Source organism: Dasypus novemcinctus, chromosome 12, assembly GCF_030445035.2.
Source record: "Dasypus novemcinctus isolate mDasNov1 chromosome 12, mDasNov1.1.hap2, whole genome shotgun sequence".
NCBI classification, from domain to species: Eukaryota; Metazoa; Chordata; class Mammalia; order Cingulata; family Dasypodidae; genus Dasypus; species Dasypus novemcinctus.
Window position 1 is genome coordinate 27,724,985 of NC_080684.1, and position 18,581 is coordinate 27,743,565.

Below are 18,581 nucleotides of genomic sequence, written 5' to 3' on the forward strand. Positions count from 1 at the left end.
CCACAGACTTTAATAAAAAGTACAATTATAAAAATTTCAAAGGAAAAAATTTTACACTGGAGACATAGAACACCTCATTTGAACAGGCAGAAGAAAGAATAAACATACTAGGAGACAATAGAATCAAAATCATATACTCAGAAGAATAGATAGAGAAAAATAATAGAAAAAATGGAGAATTGTCTATAGGACTTGAGTAATGGAGTCACAAACAAACATATGCATCATGGGCACTACAGAAATTGAATAGAAGAGAAAAGGGGTAGAAAGAATATTTTAGGAAATAATGGCCCAAAATTCCCAACTCTTATGAAAGACATAAAGAAACATATCCTAGAAGCATAATATACTCCAAATAGGATTAACATTAATAGACTAATCCAAGACACAAACTAATTGGAATATCAATTGCCAAAGATAGAGATAATTCTGAAAGCAGCAAGGGAAATGTGATTCATTACATACAAGTGATCCTCAATAAGATTAAGTGACGATTTCTCATCAGAAACCATGAAGGTGAGATGGCACTGTATAATAAATTTTAGGTAGTGAAAAAGAAAAACTGCTGGGAAAAAATTCTTTATCTAGCAGAAATGTCCGTCAAAAATACAAGAGATTTTCAAATATTCACAGGTAAACAGAATCGAAGAAAGCTACAAAAAAAGACCTATCTTACAATAATTCTAAAGGGAGTCCTTCTGGTTTAAGGAAAAAGTACCATGGAGTAGTGTGAAGAAGTGAAGATTTTCACTAAAAGTAACTAGAATGGTAAATGCAAAACCCAAGAGTAGGCACAGAAGGAGGAGGAAGAGCCACAGAGCTGCCACCAGGCCTCCTTTTGGTCCACTCCACCTGCCTAGTGTCCGCTGCAACAGTGTAGGTGTTGGGAGTGTAGGTGGAGACCATCTTCCCCAGAGATGGATGTGGCCAGACTGTGTATGCACTACACAGGGGTATTTGAAGATGGAAAGAAATTTGATTCCTCTCAGGACAGAAACTAGTCCTTTAAGTTCATGCTAGGAAAGAAGGAGGTGGTCCAAGGATGGGAAGAAGGGGTTACCCAGATGAGCTTGGGTCAGAGATCCAAACTGACTACCTCCCCAGACCAGGCCTGTGGTGCCACTGGGCACTCAAGCATCACGCCACCAAATGCCACTCTCGACTTTGACTTGGAGCCTCTAAAACTAGGATGACAGGAATGGCTTTCTCCCTCCACTCCGTGTACTTGGATCTGTCATGGAAGGATCTGGTGCCTCCAGACATGTGCCTATGAATCCACATGGAGCTTTTCCTGATGTTCTACTACACTCTTTGTATAAACATCTACAGACTGTGTTTAGTCACTCAGATTTTGCTGTTAACCTCTTTCATTTTCTCTTCCCCTTCCTCTTCATATATGTGCCGACCTAAATGATGTGCTTTAAACCTCAATATACATTTTTTTGTTTTAGTTTTGGGATTCTTGATTCATGTGCAGTCTTTTAGATCTAGGTTTCCAGATAAGTATATGTTCACATATTAACAACACAAAGAATGGGTTAATTTTAGAATAAGAATTGATGTTTGGGTATGTGTGCAAAAATCTTCATTATTTCTGGATGGATTTTTTTTCTATTTTATATTGAACATTCTTGGTGCTACACGGCAAAGTCATAGCAGATTTGAGATGCTGTTGAGAGCAGAATCGTTCTTCAAGTTGAGAGATGTCCCTGGGTTAAATTAAAAGCCCTGCCCCAAACTGAACTGAGAAAGAAGAGAGCCTTTGCCTCTATCAGTTGCACCCTATCATCCCTCAAACTCTTTGCCCTTTGAAAGCAGATAGTTTTCACTGCTGTGTTGGACACCACAGATATCTATCCCTAGGCCAGCAGGGATGTCTGAGGTCTTTTTTTTTTTTTTTCCTTTTTCATATTCTGGCTTATTTTTCCATTCTTTGGTTTTTCAAATAGATTTTCAGGGCTTTGGTACTCTTCTCATAGCTGTCAAAATTCCAGCATGTCCCAAATTTTTAGAACTTAAATAGAAAGTTTAAATTAAAGTTGCTGTTTTTTGAAACCTAACACCTAATGAAAGCCCAGCCATCTGAAAAATTCTTGAGTATTCTATTAACAAAATGATGCTGGTCATTGCAGCTTCACCATCTCCTGTTTTTTGATGCTCAGCCCCACTGCAGGTCTCTAAATTTCCTGTTTTATCCTTTCCCCACTCATACCTTTGCTGACCTTTATAGTGATTTGGTGAGAGAAACTGTTGCTGCCCCACCCTCCTACCTCCCACTCCACATATAAGTTTGGAGTTATTATTGGAGTAAAAGTGCTTTATGCTGGCAAAAAGCAATAATATTTATCCTCAAAATACAACTCTACTCCTTAATTCTTTAAGAGTCAGAATACAATTGAATTTTAAAAAGTCGTATTTCTTAATAATGGACAGGTAGAATATGAAAAGGTAATGTGCATAAAAACAACAGAAAGAGGAGGTTTGGAGGAATATTGGAGTAGAGAAATCGCATCCTATTGAAGCTAACTTGGAATATTTTCAAATTACTAGGTTATAAATGTAGGTAATGTAATACAGGCCAGGGTAACCACAAAGAAATTATTTAGTAAGTATACAGAAGCAGAAATGGCAAAGGGATCAGTCAGATACATTATCAAAGAACACCTACATAGAAAAGGAAACTGCAGTAAATGAGAGATACAAAATACATGACAAAAATAAGGGGAAAAAAAGCAAAATTAATTTCTGCCTTTACTATAATAAAAGTGCATGTTAGTGGATTAAGCTCCCCGGATAAAGAGAGATAAGCAGAACAGATAAAAAGCATATACAACTATATGTTCTTTATAAGAGATTCACCTGAAACTCAAAGACAAAAATAGTTTGAAAGTAAAAGGAAGGAAAAAGGTATCCCATGCAAATAGTAGCCAAAAAAGATCTGGGAGAGCTATAACATTATTGGACAAAATAGATTTTAAGTCAAAAGCTGTTGTAAGACACAGACGGTCACTAAATATTAATAAAAGGGAAAATCCACCAAGAAGAAATAGTAATGATAAATATTTATGAATCTACCCACAGTGCCTCAAAATAAACAAGGCAAACACTGGGAAAACGGAAGGGAAAATTGACACCTCTAAAGTTATAGTTAGAGAGTTCAATATAGCACTGTCATCAATAGCTATAACATTTGAACAGTGCATAAACAAGGAAATGAAGACTTTAAATAGCATGTTAAATTACCTAGACCTAACAACCTAACAGATAAACACAAACCGTTATACCCCAAAAGAGCAGTATACATATTCTTCTCAAGTGCACATGGATTTTTCTATGGGATAGATCATATGTTGAGTTGTAAAATAAGTCTCAATAAATTGAAAAGGATTAAAATATGCAAAATATCTTTTGTGACCACAATGGAATGAAGCTGGAAATCAATAACAGCCAGAGAACTGCAAATTCCACAATTACATGAAAAATAAAGAGCATAATCTTAAACAATCAATGGGTGAAAGAAGAAATTACAGGTGAAATCAATGAATATCTTGAGACAAATGAAAAAAAAATACAAAATATCAAAATTTATAGAGGAAGTAAAGACTAAGCTAAGAGGGAAATTAATAACCCTAAATGGTAACATAAAGAGAAAAAGAAAGGGCTAAAATCAAAGGCCTAACTGTACTTCTGGAGAAAATGAAAGAAGAAGAAAAACAACAAATTAAAACCAAAGAATTAATAAGGAAGGAAATACTAAGGATTAAAGAATAAATGAAACAGAGAATAAAACCAATAGAGAGCATTTAAAAAAAGTCAATTATTTGAAAAGATCAATAAAGTTGGAAAAACTTTAGCTAGACTGACAAAACAAGGTGCCAGTAAACAAAATCTAAAGTGTATACACATACACACAAAGAACAGGAATATTGGACCATAGAATTATCCAAACTAAAAGAAAGAAGAGAAGGATATGAGGGAGGAAAGGAGGAAGGGAGGGATGGAGGGAGGGAGAGAGGGAAATGAACAAAATAGATCTTCAAGTTCAATACAAATATTTAATATATAACTTTTTATAGTCCCCAAATCAGGAAACAGAAGAAACTAGATGTGTCATATTGAAACTTGAAGATAGCCACAGAGTAGTAAATATTACTATTACAAAAAGATGAGAATCAAAACAGATTTCTCATCAGAAACCACAAAGCCAGACAGCAAATTTAAAAACTACTGAAAGAAACCATTGTTACTCAAAAATTATACACCCACTGAAAGATTTGCTGAAAATATTGTGAAAATATTTTTTATCAAAAAGAAAGTGAAATAAGACTTTCTCAGTAAAACATGTTAGCAGAATGCATTGGCATGTAATATGTAATACAGGCATTATTATAAGTTCTTTTAATATAAGAACTGATAATACTAAAATAAATATGAATCTATATAAAAGTAAAAATGTGAAAATACATCAAAATCAAGTTAAATACAGAAGGCATGTAATCACCCTATAAGTACCAGCTGGTACAGCTGGGCACTGTGGAGGCGTGGAGGTGTGATCTCCAGACAAAGGAGCAAAAGGTGGGTACTGAGCACAGAGCATTCACATCCCTCATTCTTGGTAGGCAGAAGGATATCACTGAGTTTAGCAAGATCCTTTAATATACTGAACATTAAATAACAGGGTAAGTAATATAGGAATAATAGTTTGTTCTAGCATGATAAGCTTGTGAATGGATCATATTGTCAGGAAAACCAAAGGAAAATTAACCCCCCGATTTACTGAAATGAGGAGTTTTTTATACATAAGTCCCCATAATGCAGAAATCATCAGATAAGGTCTAGCATATCCTAATTAGTTTTCTACTTAATTTAATCTAAGAAGCCAAGCAAACAATGTAAAGAGAACATGACAAATAGATTTTCACTTTATTATCTAATTTTTTCTTTGCTTCAAATGATGCAAATAAGGCTGCATTTCTTATCTCTGTGACCACTGTCGCACAGGTGCTAATTAATTAATTTAATTTTTTAGCCAAAGTTACCCCCACTGTAGATTAATTAGTGGTTTGGATAGGATCACCAGGGATTTTTTTGTCTTTTCACTCATTTATTCCCTGGGCACTGGAGCAGACTAAAACCATAAAGCACATGCCATTTGCATAGTGATAATTTAGAGGACCCTTTTCATTGCACAGAGAGGTCAGAACATCTTCACCTCCTAAGCCAGGGAGAGTTGCTAACATTCTTTTGCCATCGTTTGCCCATTGTTTCAGTTCCAGAATGGGAAGGATATTTTTCCTGGTTTACTGAGATTAAGATCTCTGATCAGATCCCATTCTAGACTTGGTGAGGGTAAAAGTGGTGGGGTCTCTGTCATAATGAAGCCAATGGTAACCTTGTGGACCACCTTGTCTTTGCAGGCTCTTACCTGGAAGAGCACGTGCAGCTGAAAATGTTACCACAGTTAAATGAAAATAGGCACATGCGCACAAAGTTTCAGACCAAAGAGACAACTTTGAATTACATTGCCCGAAATCGTTGGGAAGTTACCAGAAAGTAAGTATGAAATGCATGTCCTGTCTAAGTTTGAGAAGTTGAACCGTGGAACTGTGCAGAAGCTGCTCTTAGGTAAAGGCAGGGAGCTGAGATCTTTCTCCTAGAACTTTTGGATCCAAGTTATACATTCGTGCTCAGGGAGGATTTGAAAAGGTATTTCCGAATCATCACTTTGTTCTAAATAATATGACATCTGAATATGAGTTTGATTCTTGAAAGGGCTTTTAGGAGGGATCAGAGTTGTTGGATGAGACCAGCACTTTACACAAATGGAGAATGGGGTCACATCTGTTGTATAATAAGACAGACTGAAAAAATATATTAAAAACTCACTTTTTCCTAGAGTCCTAAGGATTAAGGCAGGAAAAAGCTTCAAAGGGGAAACCATCATTGCTAAACAAACCATTTCACACCATACTAAAGAGTTATCCTAGAAGCTGGGCTGTCAGTTCACAAATAATCTATAAAAACTAAAGCCATATTAATTGGGTTAGATTATATACTAGGATTTGGAGTCTCTGAACTCAGTTATTCTTTTACTGGTAATTACTTCAAATTAAAACACAAAAAGATATTCAATAATTAGTGTATATTGTGAATTTAAAATAATATTATATGGTCAGGGGAATATGATAACGAAGATTGGTAGTTGAAACGCAAGGTTTACAAATAGTCAATAAGCATGTAAAACAAAGTGTTTTATCACACTGATGAGAAAAAGGCAAATTAAATAAATATTAGTACTATCTTATTATCAAAAATTATCTAAAATAATAACCAAAATAACAACACCAAAATACACAAAGATTTAGTGAAATAATATCAGAAACTGATATGAATGTACACTCCGACACATTTTCTAAAGGCCTAGTTCATCAATAAGTGTCAAAAGCACATTGATTCAGTATTTCATTTGTGACCCGTTCTTAAATGCTGTTGAAGGTTTATAAACAAATATGTTCACTAAAAGATTATCATGTAATAAATGAAAGACACATACATTTTTATATTAGAATGATTCAACTTTCAATTTTCTTCTTTGCATGAGGAAATATAGTGAGCTAGTAATATTGTGTTTTTAACAATTTTTAGTGACATGAGGAAAAACCTTATAACTGATTAAAATTGTTGAATGAATAAGTGTGATTTTAAGTGAGGAAAACACATAAAATATTATTTACAATCAACATTAATTTTACAAAATGTAAATACTGCCATGCATTTTAAATTCATAAACAAGCTGAAAATAAATACAAGATGTAATAGTGATTGGCTCTCTGTGATAACATTGTAGAGGTTTATTTTTTGTTATTATTTGTTACTATCCTTGATAGTAGGAAGGAATATGATCATTCTACATAGACTGAAATTTCATAATAAATATTTACATTATTGTTTACATTAATGATTTACCTCTTTACCACTCATTCAAATGATGATACAAGCTATTTGTAAATCTCAATGCAGTTTTTCCCCAGAATTAAGAATATAAAATGCTATTTCTTAAAGATATAAAAGAAAGAATAACTTAGGAATAACTTAGGAGACTGCAGTAATGACACATCCAATGATAGCCTTGCAGACCAAAATTATTTGGTGTTAGTGTGTTGGCCAGCATGAAGGCTTTGGATTATTGAAGGCACAGATTATGAAAATAGATGGAAATGAAGAAAAGTGGTGGAAAAAGTGGAAAGATGTGTGGCTACCAGGAAACACTGACTTCTTAGTCTGGTAGACTAGCTCTGGGTACATATATATCTTACTAAACAGCTACCCAAAAGCAGGAAATCAGTTATATCAGAGCTTAGGCCAGCAGCCTCTTCCTTTTGAAGGTGTCTATAAAACCAGTCACACTGTGACAACTTTCCACTGCAGAAAATTAATCACTGCATCCCTAGACTGAGAGGAAAACAACACTTAGGGCATTTTACAGTATGGAATAGCTTACAACATCACATAAGCATCATTCATGTTATAAAATAATTGGTGTCTCGCTGGGAGATTTTATTCTAGTCATTTATTGGAAAAAACCCAGAAGTTCTTAAGATATTTTGTGCCTAGGAAAGATTTGAAAAGCTAGCATTTAGTTAATTTGTGATTATTAGATTTGACTAAAGATAAGCAATTTCCCAAAATTCTAAAATGACACCTTAACTGAAAATTCTATACTTTGGAATCCAGTTTTACCAGGGTCATATTCCAATTCTGACACTTACATGTGTAATATTGTCCATTTTACAGAGAAGGCAAGTGATTCAAGAGGAAATGTGATAAATCAAACATCTACTCAAGGACTTCTTGGAAGTAGTGAGAGATGGGTTCTTTTACATGATCCTGAGAATGATCAGCACAGAGAAGCAATTTGAATAGGAACTCTTAAGGATGGATTTTATTTGCTAGCTTTTAAGATTATCTATATTTAATAGACAATTATAATTCATTGTCCAAGAAATACTCAATCCATTATAAGTATTAATTCCTGCAAATAAATGTGTTTTTTTTGGGGAATAAAAAAGACTGACTCCATCCTTACGTTAGAGTGGTATAGGACAAGGAAAGGACCATGTGACTATATGGTTAAGGGCATGAATACTTAGTAATATTCCAAAGGCAAGGACAATCTTTAAAGAAAGGAATCATGACTCTTTCTCCAAAAGGAAATCTCCCTCCTTACCCATCTTGGAGGATATAATTTTATGTTATTAAAGGAACTGGCAGGCATCCTCAGAAGGCATTTGGGTAAAGAAATATCTATGTATAAACTATAGGTCTCCACCAAGAATCTTGGTAGTCTAAGACCATGATCTGTTCTCTGGAAAAGAACAAATGAACATGTCATTTCTCAGTGTTCTGAGAAGGCAAGAGATGAATGGGATGTTACATATCAGATGGATATTAAAAGAGGAATTCAGAAATGTAACAAAGCAAAATTATTCAAGATGATATATAGTAGGGAAATAGGCTTGAATATTTCAGCACATTACAATGAAGAAGATGCAAAGAGGAAATCCCTGGAAGAGAATGGAATTCATAAAATTCACATAATTCTGGGACATAGTACCAAGGTTACCTAGGATGTAGATGAGAATAAATAGGAATTAGTTGAAGGGAACAAGGTTTTCAGAGCAAAGGAAAATGTAAAAATAAGCCTCTGATAGTATTTTATTTTCATGGGGTATGAGAATGCCTTGATATCAGGATAGATTGAGAAATAAAATTTTGGCACAGACTCTTTCCATTTAACTCTTCTTTGACCATCGGGATACCATAACAGCAAAATTATTCAAGATGATATATAGTAGGGAAATAGGCTTGAATATTTCAGCACATTACAATGAAGAAGATGCAAAGAGGAAATCCCTGGAAGAGAATGGAATTCATAAAATTCACATAATTCTGGGACATAGTACCAAGGTTACCTAGGATGTAGATGAGAATAAATAGGAATTAGTTGAAGGGAACAAGGTTTTCAGAGCAAAGGAAAATGTAAAAATAAGCCTCTGATAGTATTTTATTTTCATGGGGTATGAGAATGCCTTGATATCAGGATAGATTGAGAAATAAAATTTTGGCACAGACTCTTTCCATTTAACTCTTCTTTGACCATCGGGATACCATAACAGCTTTCCTTATTTCATTTCTCTGACAGATCTTCATGTTAAGTTGGACAACAATAAACCTGGTCTTGTAACTGAAGTAATATTGTAGCTTCAGATGGATATTTTTGACCAACACAATTCTGGAGACAAGAATAAAGCAGAACCCAGAGAAATCAAGCAGATGATATTACTACCCAGTATTATGAACATTGAGTCAAAAAAGAGGGGAATGGTTTATAATGCCTTGTTTGTGTTTTAACTTTATAATAACATTAAGTATTATTTTCTCTTATATTTCTCACATTCAAAATTTCTAAGTAATAAAAACATGCTAATTATATATCTGAAGACAGTGATGAAAAATCATACTACAGTAACAACATTCATCTTACTAGGACTAACAGATGACCTGTGCCTACAGGTTGTTTTGTTAGTATTTCTGTTTCTCACCTACATTTTCACTGTTGCTGGAAATCTAATCATTGTCCTGCTCACACTGGTGAACTGTCACCTCAAAACACCAATGTACTTTTTCCTTCGAAATTTCTCCATCTTAGAAATAATCTTTACAACAGTCAGTATTCCTAGATTCCTCTACAGCATGACAACAGGAGACAAGAATATTACCTATAAGGCTTGTTTCACTCAATTATTTTTTGTCATCCTCATTGGAGCAACAGAATTCTTTCTTCTAACTGCCATGTCCTATGACCGCTACGTGGCCATCTGCAAGCCCCTGCACTACACCACCATCATGAGCGACAGGGTGTGCACCACGCTTGTCCTCTGCTGTTGGCTGACTGGATTAATGGTCATTCTCCCACCTCTTGGCCTGGGACTTCAGCTAGATTTCTGTAACTCCAATCTCATTGAACATTTTGGCTGTGATGCTTCTCCTCTTCTGAAGATCGCATGTTCAGACACGGAACTCATAGAACAACTTGCTTTAATCATGGCTGTGCTGACTCTTATATTCACACTCATATGTGTGATTTTGTCCTACACATATATCATCAAGACCATTGTAAGACTTCCGTCTGCTCAACAAAAGAAAAAGGCTTTCTCCACCTGTTCTTCCCACATGATTGTAGTTTCCATCACCTATGGGAGTTGCATCTTCATCTATATCAAACCACAAAAAGAAGGGGTGTCCATTAATAAGGTGGTGGCATTGCTCAACACCTCAGTCATCCCTTTGATGAACCCCTTCATTTATACTCTGCGGAATAAGCAAGTTAAACAGGCCTTTATGGAGGCAATAAAAAAGACTGCATTTCTCTCAAAGAATTAGGAAATTGATTTAAATATTAAAAATATATACATATAAGTAATTCTTCTTTTGCTATGATTATAATTCAAATCTACAATCTAGTCTGTTTAACCAACAAAGTTTCTTTTTCACTACTCTTAGAACCACAGAGTGAAGTAAGGATCATGGACTTATTTCAAAGAAAACTTCCTTCACAATTGTGCATTTTCTTAAGTGGACATGAAATAGATTTATAGAGGTCCAAACAAGAGTTCATCATTTTTAGGGCTGAAGCACCAAAAGACAGCAACAAAAATTTGAATTCTATTTCTGTCCATTCCTTTCTTCAGATTTATAACTTTATCAAGGCAAAAATTATTCCAGCCAGAATTCCTTCCTGTTCTGAGGTATACCTTGGCACACACACACACACAAATACCTAGAGTCTATTTATTTCTCATATTTTCTGTAATAGAAATCTTCCTACTACATGGATCCTGAAAAATTGAATCGAAGCTTTAGCTTTCTCCATTTTCAGCAAGATAGAGGAATAAATAGACTAATATGGATGTATTTCAGTCCAGTAAATGTAATATTAAAAAAAGAAATGTCATACTTCTCCTAAAGAGTTAAAAAGCAAAGACAGTCCCATCTTAATATCTCCTTTCTGACTTAGAATATGAATAACAGACAAAGAAATATGAGGCAATAGAATAGATGAAAAAACCTAATAGGCAATAATTACAAAATTTATTTAACAGCCCTCTTGCAACAGTAATTCACAACAAACTGTCCTGTTGATATTATATCTTGTAGATATAAGTTCACTTGGCAAATAAAATGTATTCATTGCTAGAAAGAAAAAAAAAATTACTCATATGGTTTGAACTATGTTCTGAAATTCCCAGAATTGTTTGTATTTTCAATTTGATATATCAAGTCCCAGACTCAAAGATCTAGCACTCAGTAACTTGTCCTTTTCTACAGGACTCTTACACAATATAATTCCTTCAGAACAAATGTCTGTTTTCTCTATTATGAATGCAATACCTTAAGGTTGTTCATAATGGGCAAACGACCATGTAATCTTAAATAATTTTGTTAGTATCACTTCATACAAACTGACAGCTGAAACTAAGCGTAATGAGTCATGATATCATAATATAACTTTTAATTTCATGATTCTTAAGATAGTATCCCAGAATTGGATATTTTTCATTATGATGCAAAATAAACCAAGGAAAATCTTTCCAGAGCTTGGTCAAAGAAGATGGAAATAGCTTATGTTGAATCAGTTGATGGGGAGATCTACCAAGGAAAATCTTTCTAGGAAGAGAAGTGGGGGATGAAACTTCAAGAAAGGGATTTGAAGGATGGGAAACTGTTCAGCTCTGACTTGATACAAAGAAAGAGCAGGTCAGGATTTGGAAGTAATAAAAACTTTTCAAAACTGCCCATTAGTTCCTAACTCTTCTCAGAGCACTGGGGAAATCACTGGTAATTCCTGAAGCATTTTTATTGGGATTTCAGATTAGGTATAAATGTTTTGGAGTCTTCCCTTCAAATTGGTCACAAAAGTGTTCAGAGAAGTCAGAAAAATACCAAGCTGTGCATATTCCTTTAAGAGATTCCCAAGACTACCCGGGTCAATAGCAGTAGTTACCAGAGTGTTTCATGATTCCCCTCCGAACATTGCCAGGCCCCACCAACATGCTCTAGTCTAATTCCCATACACTGGCCCTCCCAAATAACTCTTTGGAACTCTCAACTGTTTTGTCCTCACAGAATCTTCCCAAGGACTTGGACCTCCCTATTACCCATTCGAACTGCTAGAGTGCCCTACTGAAGCATGGATTTATTCATTCATTTCTCAGACCCCTTCCTCTCAGCTTCTAAAAAGGAAGCTGGAGAAAACTAAGTAAACCACAGTACTTAGTACTTGGAGGCCACATCTGAAGCTTAGGAGTGATGAAACCAGGGTTACCAGCCTTCAGTACCCTTCGCAGCTTCACCCATTCTCTTGCCTAGGAAGGACCTCTGCTCTTCCACTGAGACTTCCCCATTCTCCTGCCCTGCTTATCAGGACACACTTTGGCCTGCATTTTACCCTAGGACTGAATCGTAATACTACTCTTTCTAATTTCCTTCTTGAAAGTTCTACTCCGAAATTTGATTATTGCTCACCAGTGAGGCATCTTGGCTTGATTTCTCAGTTTTTAGATTCCTTGTGGTCCAAGTAAGGCCAAGAACTCTTAGAAAGATGTAACCACTTACAGCCTTTTGAATTCAGAATTATATTGTGTCAGAGGGATAATCAGATGACCTTTAGAGATCCTTCTAGCTTCTGAGAGTCTGTCAGTGTATTAGTCAGTAAAAGGAGTGCTGATACAAAATACCAGAAATCAGTTGGTTTTTATAAAGGGTATTCATTTGGGGTAGAGGCTTATAGTTACAAGGCCATGAAGCAAAAGTTACTTACCTCACCAAAGTCTTTTGTCTCGTGTTGGAGCAAAATCGGCCAGGGTTTTGCCAGGTTTCAGGTATCCTCAGTTCCTCTCTTTTCGGGGCTTGCCTCTCTTTCCTCACAACCAAGATCCCCTGTGTACTTACTTCCTTGGGCTCCAGCTCTCTGTGGTGTGGTTTCTCTGTGTGTCCCTGCCCACCAAGAGGCAGAGACTCAATATTCTACTGACATGGTTCAATAAAAGCCTTAACCATTATTTAATCAAGTAAAAGTATAACCTCTGAATCCAATAAACTCTAATATGCTCAGGGGAAAAAAACAGTTTACAAACATAGTCCAACATTTCTTTTTGGAATTCAAAACTGTATCAAACTGGTACAGTCAGTAATTTTCCAATATTGGAACAGAGACAAGTTGGGTGAACGGAATTTAGGATACCACAGTCTCATTGAATACAGTCAAATGGTTTGAGTTCTCTAACCACAATAGAAAATTTCAAACCCCAGATTTGATAGAAGCCCCTAAAAAGGACCAGAGACAATTATGCAAAATTTTGATCTTTACTAGCTGCCAAGTTGTTTACTCTGATAACCTTATCTCCTTGATGTACATGAGGAAGCACTGGGACTATTTTTGGGGCAGTGGCAAAGTAAAGAAGTGAGATCAATGCTGTGTCAGTTTTCCCCAAAATCCTAGAAAATATTCTTTGTGGAATCTCTGATAAAAGGAGAGCACATACCTACCCAGATCTATAAGAAGTAACCTTGTAATTGCTACCTATTTCATTTCTTATTAGATGCCAACTCTAATACAGGGAGTTTTAAAAAAAATACTTGTTTTATCATTTGGTCATTCTATGCCTGGTTCATCTGAGAAATGAATGTTTTCTTATTTTTCTATTCCATTGCCTTGCACAGACCACATCAATAAGACTTTCTATTATTTAGCTCAATTGTCTGTACCATAGACTCTATATAATGGATTTCCTGGTATATCAGCTGCTTTCACTTGGTTTAATAGAAATATATGTCCAGGTAGAAAAATGGAGGTAAACTGGAGTCCTCCCTACTTCTGATGCCAGATCTCTGCATTGGCACATTATTTGCTCAGTATTTCTCACTATGTTGGTTTTTTTTTTTTTGTGAGACTGATGCAACGATAAAGTGAAATCATGACCCTCAAAGAAAAATGTGAACCACTCCAGTTAGGCTCTGTTCCTATGAATTTGAATGTTTGCTGTAACAATCAACTCATTCATGGTTCAGTCCAGAGACATAGGCATTTCACAGAAACTCTAAATCACTGTTTCAAAATTTATTTGAAAATACCTAGAAACTCTTTAAAATACAGAATCATTTTCAGTTGGTCTAGGTGGAACTTGAGTCTGTGTTTCAACATTCTCCCATGTGATGCTATTGAAACTGGACTAATGATCACAAGGTGGTGAAGGGAAATGCCAGAGATATTATAGGTATTCAAATAACCAGTTCGCTTATCCATATTAGGTGAAGCTGTCTATATCTAAGAACGCATTGGAGCAAATTTGGCATTGTCTCTTACAAGTTGGCCATCTAATCCAAACATCACCAATTTTCCATGGGTAACTTGCCCCTTTCTTGACCCTGTGTCACACCACTCCCTGAAAGGAAAGCTTATTAAGAATTAAAATGCATGGCCATTAAATGGTAATATATGCCTATCTGGAATCAAAGAATGTGAGCTGTAATGCATACTAGTCCTGACTTTCACATTAATAATTAAATGTACCAACAGATATAAAGATGAGAGCTCTTATGTACAATGGAAAGGGGATCCAGTAAGACAGAGAAACTGTAATCACACAAAAATAATCACTAAAAATAGTGGCAAAATGATAGCCATAGACTGAAGTTTTCTCCCTTTCTAGAGAATAGCTCTTTATTCATTTTTTCATATTCTGTGCAATACTCAAATCATACAATTAATCAAGAAAGAAGAAAAAGTTCATTTAATTAATTCTGTGCTCTTATATTTTATAGTTCTAAAGTATTAGATTATGTATAATGATATATAGAAATAAAACCACTGTTAAATGTCTGACTTTGACTTCCACAAATACCACATTAACTAACAATTGTCAATACAAAAATAAAAGTACAACCCTAAATCACTTTCCTTAGTTACAATACTGAAGTTTCTGTGTTTTGTACTAGAATACCACAAACAAAAAATTGGATCTAGTCATGGTTTATGGTCCAATTTATTTATTTTTTAGCAGTTGAAACATTAAATGATGACAGTCTTTACTTTCAATCCTTAATAGTGTTGCAGTCATTAAATATGAGATTGTTTAGCTTTCTCATGGAGAAAAAATGTCCAGGAATAAATCTTTATACTATCCACCTGCTAGTCTTGCAACACAATTTTAATACAAAAGTTTTCTCATAATTGGACAATTTCTATGATGTGGGCAGAAATATCAACAAGAGTGGTTGAAATTTTGCCAGTCTTGTAAGTCAAGAACTATTATCTTTGATCCATTGTCCAATCTACTACAATATCTGATTTATATTATTCTCTAGATCTTCTGGATTGTTACTGGGCAGCTGATGCACTATTTCTTCTCTGTAAGATGCTATGGCTTCTTCTTAAAGAACTTGAAAAATTTCCCACTGAATATTATCTTTTAGTTTCTTCTCATTATAACACCTTGTTTCAAGTCTTTTGTACAAGACACTATTATCTGTTCTCAGCACAAAAACTATATGAAACCAGCATTCAGGGAAGAAATCACAACCGTGGTAATCAACAATAACTCCACCTTCCTTCATTTGGTTTTCTAACTCATCAACTACTCTATCTTCATCTAAATTGGGACAATCATACTCTTCATGATAGCCATCATAAAGTTGCCCTTCTTTAGCTAAATCACCCACATTAATGTATTTCAGTCCTGATCTTGATGCAAGTTCTTTGCCTAGTGTAGTTTTTCCAACCCCTGATGTACCGGTGAGCAGGATGCTCGGCTGCAACATGGTCCTCACTGCGATGGCTCCTAGTCATGGATTATGAATGTACTCAAAGTATGGACAATATTATTTCAGTGACATATTGACAGAAAAATGATCATTAAGTTATGCCTCAATGCAAAAAAAAAAGTGTATTTACTGATTATATATATATTTGACCATCTCTATTCACTCCCACATACACATTTGATCTTGTACCAGTATTTTGTACTTCAGTACTGTAAACTACAATATGTACATTTTTCCTAGATAAGATAAAAAATGTTCTACAATTTCCATCCTTTATGTCCACTTGTTATTACATCTATTTCTAAATAATAACATGTTATGTTCTCCATACTTGCAAGTTCACATGGACGAAAGTTATCTAAAGAGTTTTATCATATTCTCCAAAGAATAATAACTTTACACTTTTACAAAACAAGAGTTGCTTTATCATTTTATTAATTACATATTCAATGAGTGCAGAAAAATACAGAAAACACAAAAGAAATGCTTCCTCTGGGATTAATAATCAGAAAAAATTAATCAAGGAAAATGAAACCAACTAGCATAATAAGTTTTAGCGAAGGCAAAGGTTCAACATATTTAAGGAGAAATAAAGATTATTATACCTATGAAATAGCAAGCAGAAAAAAACTTTTAGATTACTATTACATTATGTTTGTAATGAGTTGATTTTGATAGTTCTATTTAGTGGTATATAATGTCATTATATTTATCATGCTGAAAAATAAATCTTTCATTATACAAATATGAAGAGATAGCCCAAATTAGTTCATTTGATCAAATGCTGTGGCATGTTCCCAGCTAAACTATTTGAGGACAGAGTATCTCATTACAAATCAAACATAAGGAGACAAATGTCTCAATACACAGAAGCAACATTACTAAATATAATTGGATATATGGCTTAATGGAGATTTTATAGTTGTGTATGTGGATTATAAAATATAAGATCTCTTATATTAGAGAAATATAGAAAACATAGCATAGAAAAATAAGTTTAGATGACAGCCTTAATCATTTGAGATATTTTAACCAAAACTGTTAGAAAATATATTAAAAGAAAGAGTATAAATTTCCCTTGACTTACCACAGAGAGAAAAAAAATACAGTGGAAAATGAAGGAATACAATATAGTTGTTCTAATATTCCCTAACCATGAATTTATCGCAAGATTCAAATGAGAAGGCACCCATAGTGGTATTCATTATGGGCTGAAAGCTTTGCCAGGAAAATAGCACAGCTTTATTTTGCAATATTTCCTGATTAATATAACACGCTAATAAAACTTTATTACATGATTATCTGTAGTTATGGATTTAGGTCTAATTCCCTTTAGATTGGGGAATTCTTACAATGGCTTAAAAAATTTGGTAAATCTAAACATTAAGCCATCATTTTCACTGTGCCTGAGTGATGTGAACATATATCAACAAAATACTAAAAGAAACAAGCTCAACCCTTCATAATGAATAAAATGCCCTTCTGTAGAAAAACAGAATAGAAATGGAAACATTCTTTGTGTTATACTTCCGAAGAAGCATGTAATCTGAGAATTCATAGCAAATATTTTTCTAAAAAATTGCATTATTTTAAGGAATAAGAGAAAATTATGTAATGAAAATTTGTAATCAGCAGTATGCAAGGTTTCTGAATCTATAAAATTAAAGAAAATACTAGTAAAAGTAAAACCATTCAGCTTGAAAAGCTATTGAAGAAAGGAAAAACACAATTTCTTACCTATAAACACAGTGGATCCAGTGAACAATACAATGCATTCTGCAGAAAGCTAAATAAATGATGTTCCAGGAAGATTGAAGTACCTGGAAAATACTTGGGAAACCAGACTAAAATTTAAATTTGGAGAAATAAAAGAAAGAAAATAGTCATATATGATCTAATGTGGATAAAATATAGTCTCCAGAAACAGAAATTGGTATAACATAAGGGAAAAATTACAAATAGATAATGGAATGCAAGTCAAAGCTAAAGAAAGACTTGAGCCTACTAATTAAAAGTGATCATCAAATATCAAGAGAAAATACTTTTCTAAAAAAAAAAGTCTCAATCTTGCACATATTTTTTAAGGAAATAAAAAATTCCTTGACGAACACTTTATCTTCTTAAATGAGCTAACAAACCCAAGAAAGTGATGTAAAATTCTGGAAATAATTTTGTTTCAAGTAATGAAACCTACATTACCCACAAGCCATACTTTATTTGCAAAGCAATATGTATATCCACAGTAAGGCCAGGATTCACTATATATTCACCCTTTTGATAAAAAAAAAATTCTAAAACTGAAAACATTAATATAGAAATCAATATAAGGACTTGAAAAATGCAAAAACCATGACATAATTAATGGTGCAACAAAAATAAAGAGTGTAAATTTTCCAAAAACATATTATAAACTTAATGCAAAGATAAAAATTTGGATGGTTTATTAATATGTATCAAAAGAATTGATTTGTTAAAATTGTTTTAAAAAATTAAATGCAAATAAGCCCAACCCCAATTAAAGGAAAGAATATTTCTAATTGAATTATAAAAGAAAATACCAAATCAGACACTGTCTTCAAAAATCATACCTTTAGCCATAAACACATAAATAGATTGAAAGTAAAATTTTAGAAAAATATATATGTCATGCAATTACTAAAGAAAGCAGCTATCGCTATATTACTATCAAAAAGAAGAAT

The 18,581-nt window shown here is 34.0% G+C and overlaps 1 protein-coding gene and 1 pseudogene across 1 annotated transcript; one reads left to right on the top strand and one right to left on the bottom strand.

Moving 5' to 3' along the window:
* The first annotated feature begins 9,507 nt into the window (after positions 1-9,507).
* LOC101444927 (olfactory receptor 6C2-like) lies at positions 9,508-10,443 on the top strand. Its single transcript, XM_004466007.2, has one exon. It carries the CDS (start codon positions 9,508-9,510, stop codon positions 10,441-10,443), a length of 936 nt encoding a protein of 311 aa, XP_004466064.1.
* Positions 10,444-15,360: 4,917 nt separating this feature from the next.
* Positions 15,361-15,897, bottom strand: LOC101443542 (adenylate kinase isoenzyme 6-like; annotated as a pseudogene).
* Between the last annotated feature and the right edge of the window lie 2,684 nt (positions 15,898-18,581).